The sequence below is a fragment of the Melozone crissalis genome, unplaced genomic scaffold (assembly GCF_028551555.1).
Source record: "Melozone crissalis strain CALT ecotype California unplaced genomic scaffold, PUWL_Pcris_2 ptg000042l_1, whole genome shotgun sequence".
NCBI classification, from domain to species: domain Eukaryota; kingdom Metazoa; phylum Chordata; class Aves; order Passeriformes; family Passerellidae; genus Melozone; species Melozone crissalis.
This window is the reverse complement of record NW_026535820.1, coordinates 58,216,600-58,230,112: the sequence shown is the minus strand read 5'-3', so window position 1 is coordinate 58,230,112 and position 13,513 is coordinate 58,216,600. Positions and strand designations below refer to the sequence as shown.

Below are 13,513 nucleotides of genomic sequence, written 5' to 3'. Positions count from 1 at the left end.
ATATCTCACACAGAATAAATTAGAATTAGATGAAGCTGAAATGCCTCCCCCAACCCCATGCTCCAGTCTCAGGTGAGCATTTGACTCTTCACCAAAATTCAGTCAGTGCTCAGGCCGACTATAAAGTTCCCAAGGATTTTAAGGGAAGCAGAAATTGGTCTTTCAATTTTATTAGGAAACCAAAACTTCCTGGCACAAACCCACAACATCCACCTATCTGTGGGAACTCCCTTGTTATTACTTCCATTCCCCTGTGGCAAGAGACTGCAAACCAGCCAGATCTCACACAAAGGTTCACTTCTCCATCGCACCTGTGGAATCCCCAGGGTGTAGATGAAAGTCAGGACTAACTGTCTTGGAAAATGTCCAAGGAACAGAGCAGTAAAAACTGCAGGCAGCAAGTCACCTACCAGAAGCTCAAAATTCCCTCTTTTAAGGTAAGAGGGAAAAGGGAAGGGGATTCTTGTTTTTGACCACATAGCACATAGATGGGAAGGCAGAAAAGAATGTGTGGGATGATGATGGAGAGGTGAGAGAATTTCGTAGTGAGGGGAAGTCTGGTCTCTGGGTTTAGGAACTTGTCATGGGATAGGTGAGTTTGGTACCAACATCCAACACAATCTTCCCGTGTACTTTATAGTTTTAGTCCATGAAACAAGATTTCCACCCTCCAAGAATTCATTGGAAAGATAATTATATTACTAAGGAACATAGTGGCTGCACACATGAAGACTTACAGAAATATTTAGATACTTTATTGCCAACTACTTACATAGAGACAATCTAGAGTTAGCCCCTTGCCTGCCCTCCTGAGCCTATCTTCTCATTTACCTGTGCCCTTTCCAATGATACACAAAAATTTAAAGGCAGCTTTTTTCACTATTTTATAGAATCATGGAATGTTTTGGGTTGGAAGGGACCTTAAAGATGATCTAGTTTCCACACCCCAGCAATGGGCAGGGACACCTTCCACTGGACCAGGCTGCTCAAAGCTTCATCCAACCTGGCCTTGAACACTTCCAGAGACGGGGCATCCACAGCTTCTCTGGGCAACCTGTGCCAGTGCCTCATCAGGTACAATTACTGCATCCAAGAGTGGCCACAAACTCCTCCTGCCCTTACACATTCTGACAGGTAATACTAACTAGTGAGACCAGAGACCTCCAAAACAGCTAATGAATCAAAGTGCTGAACCAGAGCTCTCTTAAACCAGCCTGGTTTTCAGCAGGGGGCTTCCTGAAAATCAGACCTTATCAGATTGTCTCAGAGTGGGCCCACACAAAGCTACTGCTAAAACTTTTGCAAAGACACAACTGTTTTGTATGTGTCTCCTAAATACAGTGTAAACCAATTATTGTGTACAGACAAAGCAAAACTGGGGTATTGAGAAAGTACCCTCTTCTTCCAACTTGTAGTAATTAATTTCAAAATCAACAATCTTCATAATACAGTTGAGAATTTTCAAAAGGCCTTTGTGACGGGTTTTAACTAATTCATTTTCCCATAGAAACTGGTAATCTCCTGCCAATTAAAACAGCATTCAGCTAACTCAACTCTCAGGTGTTCCCAACAATCACACTCATAACTCCTAGGTGAGGTAACAACCCATTTCAATATGTTAGAAAATGATCTTCAAAGATAAAACTTATTATTAAGTCATAAAGCCCTGATATTTATCTTGCAATGATGATAAAGACATATAAAAAGGCATGAATGTTCAACCAGAATGAATACTGTGCTCAGTATGAAGTAGTTTACAATCATATACTCTGTAATATATAAAATCCAAACAAGCAAAGACCGAAGCAGTACGGTAAATCTGTAGAGCGTCTCAAATGGACACTTAGACCACACCAAAAGATATCCATGTGGTTCTTTAAAGACAGCTCTGCCTCCCACTTGACACATCCCCTCTGGCTGAGCTAGCTTCATTAAGATTCAAAAGCCTTATCCCTGCTTCTCACTCTCGCTGTACTACCCACCTCCTGGATGAAAGACAACTTGTGAATTTTTAGGATCACTTTTGGTAAACTATACTACAAAAATGTGCACCATCAGATTTAATATCACAAAAAAACTTGCAAATATGGGAAGATTTATGCTTGGTGTTCCTCTGAAATCTCCCTCTAATAAATTCCATGGTTGAGCTCTAGGCACCTCCTAAATGTCTTTCCACAACATAAGCAGGACTGGATGAAGCAACATTAACAGCTAATCCTCCAGTATGTGCTGTGTCCTGTCATCAATCACCTCCAGGGCCATCAGCACTGCTGGGGGTTCTAATCAAATTATGGTCCATAACAGACAAATGAGCAAAAATTCTTCTTAATTTAAAATGTCATTAATTCCATTAAAACTATATTGACTGTACTAAGGGTCTGCCATTTTTAAATAGTGCAAAACCGTGCAATTCCCTGTGACAAGCATACATATACCCAAATAAAGATACAGAGATAGACTAGTTCCATATCAGGGAACAGAAAATATCTGAAAGACTTACCTACAAAAAATCGATTAACACAAGTCAGAAATCCAGGGAATTTCAGAAAGGCTACAGAAGTGGCACAGATGACATGGCATGTTTCCCTTTCTTCACGGAGGAATTACTTACTGAAACCCTACACTGTCAAAGGTAGCAGTGAAAGTAGCAGCAATTAATGCCCTCAGCTGCATTTTCCCAGCCTATCCAAAATAATTTTATGGCCAGGCTTCATCCATCTTAATTTGTTTATAATTTTGCCAAGGTAACTGCGATTAACTTATCAAGTTTCAGGCTGAACTACTTTGGGGTCAGGGGAGATGGGAGGAAAAGAAAAGTTAATGCCAAGTCATGTGTTTCCCTCAGACACCTAAATAAATAACTTGCTGGTGATGCAGAACAACACTGCATTTAAAATAAACAGGAGTCAACTCCTATGGCTGAAACAACCAAAACATAAAGTTACCTTATCTCTTGGAAAGTAGCAGTCAGTATGAGCAGTCATATGCAAAAACCAGCTGAATTACGCATAAAATCCCTTCCTGTACTCTTTTACTTCTAGAAATGAGGCAGAAGAAGTATTTCCAGCTTCTGAAAAGTCATGGTTGTAAGCTAGTTTGGGGGCAACTGAAGATGTCTAAATGCAAGCAAAGTTCTCATATTCAAACATTTCCAGTTCTCTGAGCAAACAACAATTGCTCATGCCCAGAGAGCACAGAGCCAATTTTGCAGGCTGCTTCAACAGGTACCAGGCCTGCTTTGCTAAATAAACACTCCAGCAACAAAACTATCTAGCAAATTCCCCATGGGAAGTTTCAAAACCAGAAGGCACCAGAAATGGCTGCAGGCATATCTTCCACCCTCCAGGCACCCCTGCTTCCCAGGCAGAGAACTTAGAAACTGATTCTCAGCTCCTTCCTGCACCACCTGGAGTGAACTGAACTGCTGAATAACCCTGCTGCAATAAACCCCAGCATCTGGCTCTCTGTGCTTCTCCTGTGCTCCCACAGTTCAGAACTGCTCTAAGATTTGGCTTTTTGTGATGCCAGCTCTGACTTCTGCTTTTTCAGAACATCAGCATGTGTGCACACAGGTAGCACCCAGGCTCTGCTAGCTAAAGCAATGATGCTCTACTCGAGTGTCTTCATACAATTAAATGCTCAGCTTCTGGAAAACTGACTTGGTTGAGATTTTGTTGGTTTCCAAGTATAACTGGGAGGTAAAGGCCTTGTCAGAGTTGTAAAACCTAGTGGTAAAGCTGCACTACAGCTTTGCTATTCATACAGCAGTGTCCTCACTTCAATGGTTCAGAGTTCTCATAGTCCATTTCTGGGTTTTTCATAGAAATAATATCTGCAAAAGTGAAATGCCTTTTCCTCCATAATGGCCTTGAAGCTAATAACTATTTTAGAGCAATTCCAGTACAGTCGGAAGCTGTTATTGGCTGTTTATGTAACAGTGAATTAACCCCCACTGACACCTTTCAGGAATTGAGAACCATAGCACACAAAATGTGCTTTGCGAGAGCTTGTTAATATATGGTAAGTGCAAAAGCTGTCTCAGTACAGAAGACTGGCTTTCAAAGCAAACATGATTAACCTGCAGTTTCAGTCACGGAAGAAATTACTCAATTAATTGCAGGCAACAAAAACAACAGGGTTATAACTAACGTACAGTATATGCTCTGTGGGTGTAACGCAAGCTCATTTCCCAGTAGTATTCTCTCTTATATTTCTTACCCCACTGCTGGAAAACTGTTTAAGAATGTTAAATTCACTTAAGACTTTTTCCCCACACACATCTCTTTTCTGGCAATGAATATTATTATTAACACAGGTAGGGGCTGCTCTCTTAAGAAACATGTTTACAACACAGTAAATTTGGAGACCAGTATTTTTCATACTCAATTCTAGACCAGACATCATCTTTTCCAAATTTAAAATCGAACATAGGAATTTATAAAGTTTTTCCCTGCTCTAATGACATCCTTACAGCGACAAAGAAGACACCACGGCAAAAGGGTTCAATAAATCCTCACCTGCTTCTAGGAATTCTAGCAGGCAGAGTAGTGAGAAGATCAAAAGCACAAGAAGACCCCACCAGAGTTGACTGCTCCCACTCTGACACTGAGGAAGAGACAGTGTAAAATACTAACAATGATTAAAGATAAGGGAAAGGAAACTTACCCAAGCAGACACTGATGCTTTCTCCCGTCATTCCTTCCATTCATGTAAAAGACATCTGTCAATGATTTGATCTAGGCTCACTATCAGCATAGGGCTGGTACTTGGACTCGCTGCTTAGAGATTCTCAGGGTGTGTTTATGTGCACATCTTACGATTAAAACGCTGACAACTAAATGTGATAATAAAATATGCAGATGAAGATTAAAAGAATCCCCTTCCAGCACCTGCCAGGCAGTTCTCAGCAGACACTAGGAATGTTCATAAAGAGAGATGCCTCCCGTTTCCATCGAGGCCAATTTCTCAAACCCACCTCCCTCAAGCCCCGCAGTATTTTTCTCATCCTGGCCCCCATGCGAACGCATCTAATCCTCTTACCCCGAGAGCCACCCCCGCTCCCTCCCTCCCAGCTTTATTTTATTTAAAACGATGCCTGCAGCAGCCCGGAGCTGCCCGCCGGGTCACCCCCCCGGGACACCTGGGCGACCCTGCCACATCACGTTAGGCGCCGCGGAGTGACGGGTTAAGACGTAATCTGTCCCTCTCCCCCGGCTTACGGATCCCAGGAATCCTCCCCCGCTATCTCGCCATGGCAACGGCACCACCGGCAGGGCGGCGGGGCCGCCGCTTACGCAAGAGCCGCGCAAGGCCGGGCCCCGCGCAAGGCCGGGCCCCCGCGGCGGCCTCGGGGCGGCCGGGCCGGGGCTGCGGCCTGCGGCTGCTGCCGGCGCGGGGGGCGGCGCGCTCGCCTGGGGGGGTCTCCCCTCCTTTTTTTTTTTTTGTTCCTTACTCTTCCCCTCCCCTTTTCCCCCCTCCTTTTTCTTTCTCTTCTTTTTCTCTCTTCTTTCTTCTCCCTTGTTTCTTTTCCCCTTCCCCGTGATACTTTTTTCTTCCTCCCCTTTTCTCCTTCGTTTCCCTCCTTGCCCTTTTTTCTTTATTCCATTTTTCGTTTTACTTCCTCCATTTTAATTTTCTTTTTTTCTTGTTCTTATTTACTTTTTTTGTAAAGGTGTATCCTTTTACACCTCTATGTACTCTTTTCTTTCCCCCTTTTTTCTTCCCATTTTCCACCTTCTTTAATTTGTTTTCCCCTCTATTTTCTTGTTTCCTCCTTCCCCCACCCTTTTTATTTTTTTCTCCTTTCCCCTCCCCCCATATTTTTTGTAGGGCTGGTGTGGGGTTTTTTCCTCTCCTGCTTTGTTTTTTCTTTTCATTTTTTTTCCCTTGCATTTCCGACAGCCAACCAAGCAAGAAGCAGCTGGTACAGATTTAACCCTCTGCAATCCCATCTCCCACCATGGAAAACTGAGCACAGCCAAGCCGTTGGACAACCTAATTCCCATTCCTACTTCCCGGGGAACGGGCACGGCAGAGAGGGCTTGCGCCTTTGAGTTCTTCAAATTAATAACCCTGGGAAGGGCAGAGAGCCGGCAGATGAAAGGCAAGGTACGGACTTTGATCGTGCAATCGGAGCCATGCGGGCAGGCTCCCGACCCATGTGGAGCACCCCTGAAGGTCAGCCTGGGCTGATCAGATTGCAGCAAGAGAGCCACGGAAAGCAGGGCAAACGGAGGTGGAAAAATCTATACACCCAAATATCTGCCAAGAGATGAAAGAAAAGTTTGCCTCTGATGCTGGGATTTATGAATAAGGTAAATGAAGCCGTAATCTAACACTTGCGAAGATGCTTAGGTCTTCCTTCAGGAAAACACTTAAGCATGTGCTTAAACCCATTACTATTCAGGGCAGCCCTTAAGCGTTTGCTGAAGGTTAAGCACAACCTTCTTACAGGGAGCCCTTAAGTACTGTGCTGATTAAGGTGGGTTTTTTCCCTTCTAAATCTGAGCCACTGTGAGCCACAAAATTAATTGCCCTCATTATATTTTAATATTGTCTCTGTCTTCTTCCAAATTAAACCAGAGAATGCAAACAGAAGGTAGTACTTATTTTACATTAAGAGGATAAAGTCAAACATTAGATTCTGTCGTGTTTTATTTTTCTTTAAGATCAGCTGGCTGCACAACACCATGCATCCCTATGAATGAATACCTTTCATGAGGAAGAAAGAGCACATGGAAAAGTGATTGCTCTGCTACTCCTAAACTCTGGAATTCTCTTGATGTGCTGTTACAAGCCAGAGAGGATCACACAGAGCACTGCATACATACGTACATATGCTTTATCCAGTGATCTCTATTGAAGCAAACCTGAAAAAGGTTGCAGATGATGTACACATTTCAGCTATTAAAGGTCATGGATAATTCAGCTATTATCAGTTCAAGTAAGGTCAGTGTTACATCCACGGGCAGAGAGCTCTGCCTGTTGCACAAATGACACTGCCTGCCCTTAATGCCCCGAGAAACTTTTGACCAGCTAAGCATGTGTAACATACAACTGCAGTTCATTAACGTTCAACAGGAGGGTATCATATCTGAAATGGGTTCCATTTCTGTATCACAGTGCATTTCCTCTCCTCTAAGCTCTCCACTGGTGATTTCTGAGAAAGAAATTGTATCCCCTGATGGAGAAGGAAAGCTCACTAACTAGTGAATTGGTGGTTGTGGCTCTTCCAAGAACCATTCTACTTTGCTGCTATTTAGGAATATTCTACCCCACCTACTAAACTATTGGTTCATTTACTTTCTTCATACATACAGAAAAAGGGACCTGGGAAAACAATATGTGCCAGTTTTAGACTTCTACTGGAGCTAAAATCAGGGTCTTGGTTGAATTCCATAACACACAGTTTTGGAGGAAAACACTGTTATGTAACTCTTCTTTTTCCCTTTCTGGGAGACAAGCTTGGTAGAAGAGTGTGTGAGAGGCAGTGAAATCTTTTGCAGGCCTTGAAACAGATGGCAAAGTAGGAGGGCAGAAGGTTACCTTAAGGTCAGGGTGTTTCCCATCCTTATTAGTTATATCCAAATGCTACAGGCAGGCAGGAACACTTCTGCTACATTCACCTCCAAGAAACTTCCTCTCACTTTAAGTAATTTGCCCTGCTAAATCCTGAACTAAAGGCAGTATCTTTTTCCTGGAAGCCTTGTTATTATAAACAAATTAAGACAAAGAAATGAAGCATAATCTCAAATGTCTGTCCCTAAATAACCAATCTACCTTTCAAGAACTAAAGGTCTCACCATGCTCCTATACTTGGCATGGAAGGTGGTCAAAAGAGATGAAGTTTGAAACCCAGACACCACAACTTTCCTGATGTGCCTCAGCCCTTCAAACAGGAGAGCAAACTCAGGAAGTAGCAGGTTGCATCTTAGAACCATTTAGTCATTTAGGTTAGAAATACCTCTAAGATCATTGAGTCCAACCGCTAACACGGTGCTGACAAGTCCACCACGAACCATGTCCCTAAGTGCCATGTATACACATCTTAAACACCTCCAGGGATGGTGACTCAACCACTTCCCTAGGCAGCCGGTTTGAATGCTGAAGAATCCTTTTGTTCTTTCATTCTAAACCCAACTGAATATTAAATTGTCATAGAAACATTAAGAGAAGGCCCCAATCATGCTGCAAAAAAGTCCCAGAAGTGCATTTGGCTGTCCATGGATAGTGAAATTAACCATGAACTTTACAGAGTGACTCTTTGGATGAATGCTGTAGAATTTCTTTTTAATTATAAGAACAAAAAGGGGGAAAATTAGATGTTAAAGTCTTTCTCACTGTTCTCACAGCTTAAATACCTATGGGCATTAAATCAACATAAGTACGATGATGAAATTAGTAAGTAAACAACTACAGCCTTCACTGCTGCACAAAGAAGCTTGAAACCAAAGATCAATATGAGTGATCCCAACTCCAAATTTATAAGCCAAATCTAGAAGAGAATGCCTCCTTATGTGAGATCATGGTGGGGCCCAAGTGGCTTCAAGAAAAAGCATACATGAACGACTCTCCCCTGTGAAGGCTCAAAATTGGATGCTCAAGTTAACCACCCATGAGTTTTCCCACAGAAGCAGGACCTTGAACAGAGTGTTACTGCTGGCACCAGATTCCCTGCAATGACCTGGCAGCATGTGATTACCACATAAGCTTCTCTTTCCTCCCCCAAAAACAAGCACAAAAAATGAAGGATGCTAACAGTCAGTGTCATTAGGCACTGGAGATCATTGCACCTCTAACTCCCTACATTTACTTCATTCTTGGAGGATTATTTTAACAGTCTACTAAATAACGTTAGCGAGAAATGAAACAAGAACAGATAACAAACTGAGGATCTCCATTTTCTACAGCTGAACTCCCAGCCTCTATCACTGGAGTAAAAGTCCAAGTGATGAAATAAACCTTGAACTTTGTTGCTTTACTCATCATTTTTTGAAACAAAAGAGCACCTTGTCCCAGACACCGCAATTTAGCAACTTCATCTGTATACGTGTCAGAAAGAGGGAGCAGAAAGCTCCAGCCAGCTAGTATCCAAACAAGAGCATTCCCCTGATCAACATCATTGACTGGAATTGCACTTGGAAAGGATGCACATCAGTGCAGTTACTGTCACACCCTTAGGACTCAGTTGCAGGTAGGAAGCTGTGCTCCCAACCCAGTGGTCTCAAAAAGTGGCAGCAACCAATCATCTAGTTACAAAATGAGTGGGAGAATGAAAAGGAGGAACCATTTACCACCAACAGGTTTGGTAGAACTCAGCCTGCATCATCCTGTTAGCTCTCCCAGAAGCAAGTGAGCAGGAAGGATGACAGAGAAGAGCTTTGAACTGGAACTCACTGGCAGAGGAAAGGGTGGGGGAGTCGTAAGAACCGTAGCCTTCTCAGCTTCCAAAGTCCCCAAAGGAGCAATGGGTACCTTGTGCATGTGTACTGGTTCTCCCTCTAATCTCAGCCACCTCAATTGTTCCTGAGCACGAAACTCCATTTCATTGAAAAAAAAGGATAACAGAATCTGTGTATTCCTGATGCAAAACATTCCGCTGCAACTCAAAAAAACAAAAAGACAACTATTTAACTAAGTATTTTTCCTATTTTTTGTCTAAGGTAATTCCAAATAATGAGCAGGGAAGGGAAATTCACTATGTTATCCAGGTTCATCCTAAATCAGATTGCAAGATATATTAGAAAAAGATAGCAGTTCACTTTAAATATGATTGAATAAGAATTCCTACCTGGGCTTGTAATTATCTTAACTAGACTTTCCAATGGTTTTGCCCTATTACACTCTGATTTAAACAGGTATAACACAATTTTGAATCATATTTAAACAAGGTACCTCAACCAATTTAAACTATATTTAGACCACAGTATTTTTACTGCTAAAGAAACCTAACAGAGGAACAACATGCATAGAACATCTGTCGCAGTGATTGAAAGAAGTCTATGACAGGAATAGCAAACAGTTATTTTCTTTCCTGACATGATGTCAATCTGTTGAAGCCAAGTATCAGTAAGTAGATTGTTTCTACGAGGTACCTCACTCTGGCCTATCTTCTCCAAAACAAAGATGATTAAAATACCCCCTTGCTGCATAACCTTGTCTGCTTGCTTATTATTATCTGCTGTTTCTGTAAAAGGGGAAACACTCTTTGTCAAAGCTAGTAAGCATGTTACAGCACTATGTGAAAAAAAAATCATTTGTTCAAGTCTAAAAACCTCCACCTAATGAAATTCAAATTTTAACATACATCAACTATTATTTACATTTAGATTATCAACTGTATGACTCAACACAATCCCTAAGATACAGACCTCTAAGCAAGGCTGTCTGTCACACAGCATATTCTGTAGTGATGATCAGAACCTCACGTTCTTTGTAACACAACTTTGCAGTTACTTCATGGAAGATGATGACAGAATGGCTCTCACTCCATGCGAATGCTGGTTCTCCAGGATGGATTTCAATGGGGTGGTCAAAATCAATGTTCTTTCCTACAACAAGTGTCCTTCCTGCCCAGACCATGCAGAGGTGGAGAACGAAGCTGAAGGAAGGAGGCACTGCGAGGAGTGATGTGGCTCCCTCTGAGCACAAAGGTATAGGAAATGGGGATGTTCATGGAATGACTCACAGGATTCATTACAAGTTCTTGGTGTATCGCCACCATGGGTCCAACTGTGGGGACACAGCAAACAGTACCTCTTCTGACTGTCATCAGGCTGACGTTCCAACCCCATTGCCCAGTAGCAGCCACACACATTGCTCCCCTGAGCCATGATCTACTGGGGCCCTTAAACCAGACACAGAATACGTGATCAAGAGCGGTCAGTTACCCCACATCACCCATCTGACTGACACTATCAGCACACAGCTAGGGCAGGCAGTCTCTCTTGAGCTCTGATACAATAAGCCTGGAGGCTCAGTTGGAAGAAGATGGGTCTGGTAGGCTGCCAACATGAGAGCATGGATGCCTTTAATAACCAACAACAGCTCTGCATGACATGAGGCAATGCAGCCTGTGACGGGCCCAAGGCGGCCGCGTTTGCACGGCCTGGGTGTTTCCCTTGTGCTTGGTGCTAAACTTGGTTTGGGAGAGGCAACCACCACCATTATTAGTGTTCTCAGATCAGCCTAGGAAAGGGATTCTCATCAGGTCACAGCCCTGCCATGAACCTGCTGGATATGGCAGCACAGCCACAGCTGAGAACAGTGGTTTTCTACCAAAAAAAAAAAAAAAAAGTGACATAGTTTAGGAAATGTTGTGATAGGAATTAAGATGGGAACTTCAAAAAAGCAGCCAGTTTCTGACCAGTGAATACAGGTGTAAAAGCTTTCTGAGAAACTGAAGTATCAAATAGCTAAGACAGAACCAAGTACCAGCACTCAAAAGAAATTACTGAAAATTACCGTAAGAAGGGTGTGAAATGCCAAAGGCTGCTGATTATTTGAAGAAAAAGAAATCAAGCAAGGACAGGGATACTTACATATTCAATAGAATAGTTTAATAGAAAATATAGACTTGAAAGCACACTTTATCCCTCTGCGTAGTGTTTTCTTTTAGCTATAGGACTGTCTACTTCAAAAGGATTGCTAAAAAGGAATCATTGTTAACTTTCAACTTAACTTTCAGCGTCAAAAGTATTTTGTGGGCCAGTCACAAAAAAATATCACAATTCAACCACACTAGAGAGCTCATTTTGGGTTCTTGTACAAAAAAAATCAGGAAAAGTTGGTGGCTTACTTCAAGACTTGCCTTATTGCACCCAGCTCCACGCATGGCTCAAACTCTATTGTACTTTTATGGATACTGATGGACACAGATCCCACCTTCCTGAGAGCAGAGATTTGATTTCACTTTGCATCTACTGCTCCTTCCTTTGAGCTCTCCAGGGGCATGTCAGCTCTTTGCTCCTCTCTTCCTTAAATTTCAAATGAGGGACTTCAGCAAAAGCTATCCACTTTAAACTGGTGGTGTAGAGACCTTTCTAGAGCAATAGAAAGGTAGGACAGAATTTTCTGTGTAGGTAGCAGACAGGCAGGGCTCCTTTTTGACTATTCATTTTAATGCTGCCATGGTTTTGTTGTAGTATTAATTATGCAGGATAGCGCCCACAGCTTTGTATAAGCATCTTTTTGAATTATTTAGAACAAAATAACATGGAAACAGTAGTTACTCAGCATTTCTGCAAACTGAGCAACTCAAATTTTAGCCTTGATCACAGAACATGCTAAACAGCAACTGAGGTAGTCACCAATGTGCAAGCCTCAAAAGATGAAGCACAGGTCAATTCTACAGGTGATTGTCCCATTTGTAGTAGTGCACATGCTCAAGGACAGAAGAAAAGTAGGATTATTAAGTGCACTACTTTGTGGATTCAGGTGGTTAGCTACTTAAACACACAAAACAAAACAAAAAAGCAACCCCAACACCTCACCCAGACCACATTATGGGTGGAAGATGCACTAAATTGAACAATATAATTAAATTTTTGCCATTCTGGTTCAAAGTAGCCCAAGATGAAAGACCCAAAGGGATGTAATGTTCTCAGAGTCCCCTATGATTTCAACCCAGTCCTTGGTGAAGACAGTAATAGCTGGATCAAAAATTATAAAGGAATAGAGCTGCTATTTGTCAACATGGTTTTGCAGCCACCATGGAGCATCCTTCCCTCCTGGCTCCCAAACCCATCCCAGCCTCTGGCCCTTGCACAGGCTGTGAAACCATCTCCTTCCCTGCTGAGGATGGAAGCAGCGTGGGGCAGCAGCTTTTAGAGAGTTCCCATCAGGCTAACGAGGAAATGTCGAAACAAAACAGGGTGCAGTCATAGCTGTGTGACTCTCTGAAAGAAAGCATTTACAAACAGATTCATAAACAAGGGGATTGTGGCTGTCAGTAGGGGCTTAAGACCCATAATCGGGATCAGGCAACACAACGTGAAGCGCGGCATTCGCCACAGCACTTACTACACTTCTGTCCTTCTTCCAGCAACTTCTGCTGACTCAGGAGCACAAGCTGCTGACATCCCTCCTGGGAGTGCCTCTCACACACTCCTTCACACACACACAATGTGAATGTGGAAAGGGGTATGAAAGAACAAGTATATGTCAAAGAACTTAAAAAAAAAAATAAATTCCGTTCTCTAACCGCCTCTCTTTTTTAAAAATACTCTCATTAAGTGCTACACTGAATGAAAGCAGCTGAACAAACAATCTTGGGATTACTGGAAAAAATACAGTGCTGAAATTTTACAGGATTTTAGCCCACTACAAAAACACATAGTTTTTTTGTCCAATCTGGAAGACAAATTGTTTCAATGAGTGAGGATTTCCCCTCTTTCCAGGAAGAAAAAACTCACTGTGCATGCGTAGAACATTCTAAATAACCAAAACCATCATGGGACTTGCTCTGCATAGGTCCCCACTCCAGACACTGCAAGGCAACACTGCTCTTCCATAC

General features: G+C 42.5%; 1 protein-coding gene across 9 annotated transcripts in view; it reads right to left on the bottom strand.

The window, feature by feature from the left end:
* HIVEP1 (HIVEP zinc finger 1) overlaps positions 1 to 13,513 on the bottom strand; it is a 130,838-nt gene that overhangs the window by 84,451 nt on the left and 32,874 nt on the right. Inside the window, exons 1-2 of one of the 9 annotated variants that reach the window (XM_054284571.1) lie at positions 5,141 to 5,244; positions 4,666 to 4,834 (exon numbers count right to left, since the gene is read on the bottom strand). The exons of 7 other annotated variants lie outside the window; for them this stretch is intronic. In XM_054284571.1, the coding sequence (XP_054140546.1) occupies positions 4,666 to 4,705 (40 nt within the window). In that variant the 5' untranslated portion in view covers positions 4,706 to 4,834; positions 5,141 to 5,244. Of the gene's footprint in view, positions 1 to 4,665; positions 5,005 to 5,140; positions 5,245 to 13,513 lie in introns of those variants that run through there. One more of the 9 variants, XM_054284570.1, reaches the window with a different exon arrangement.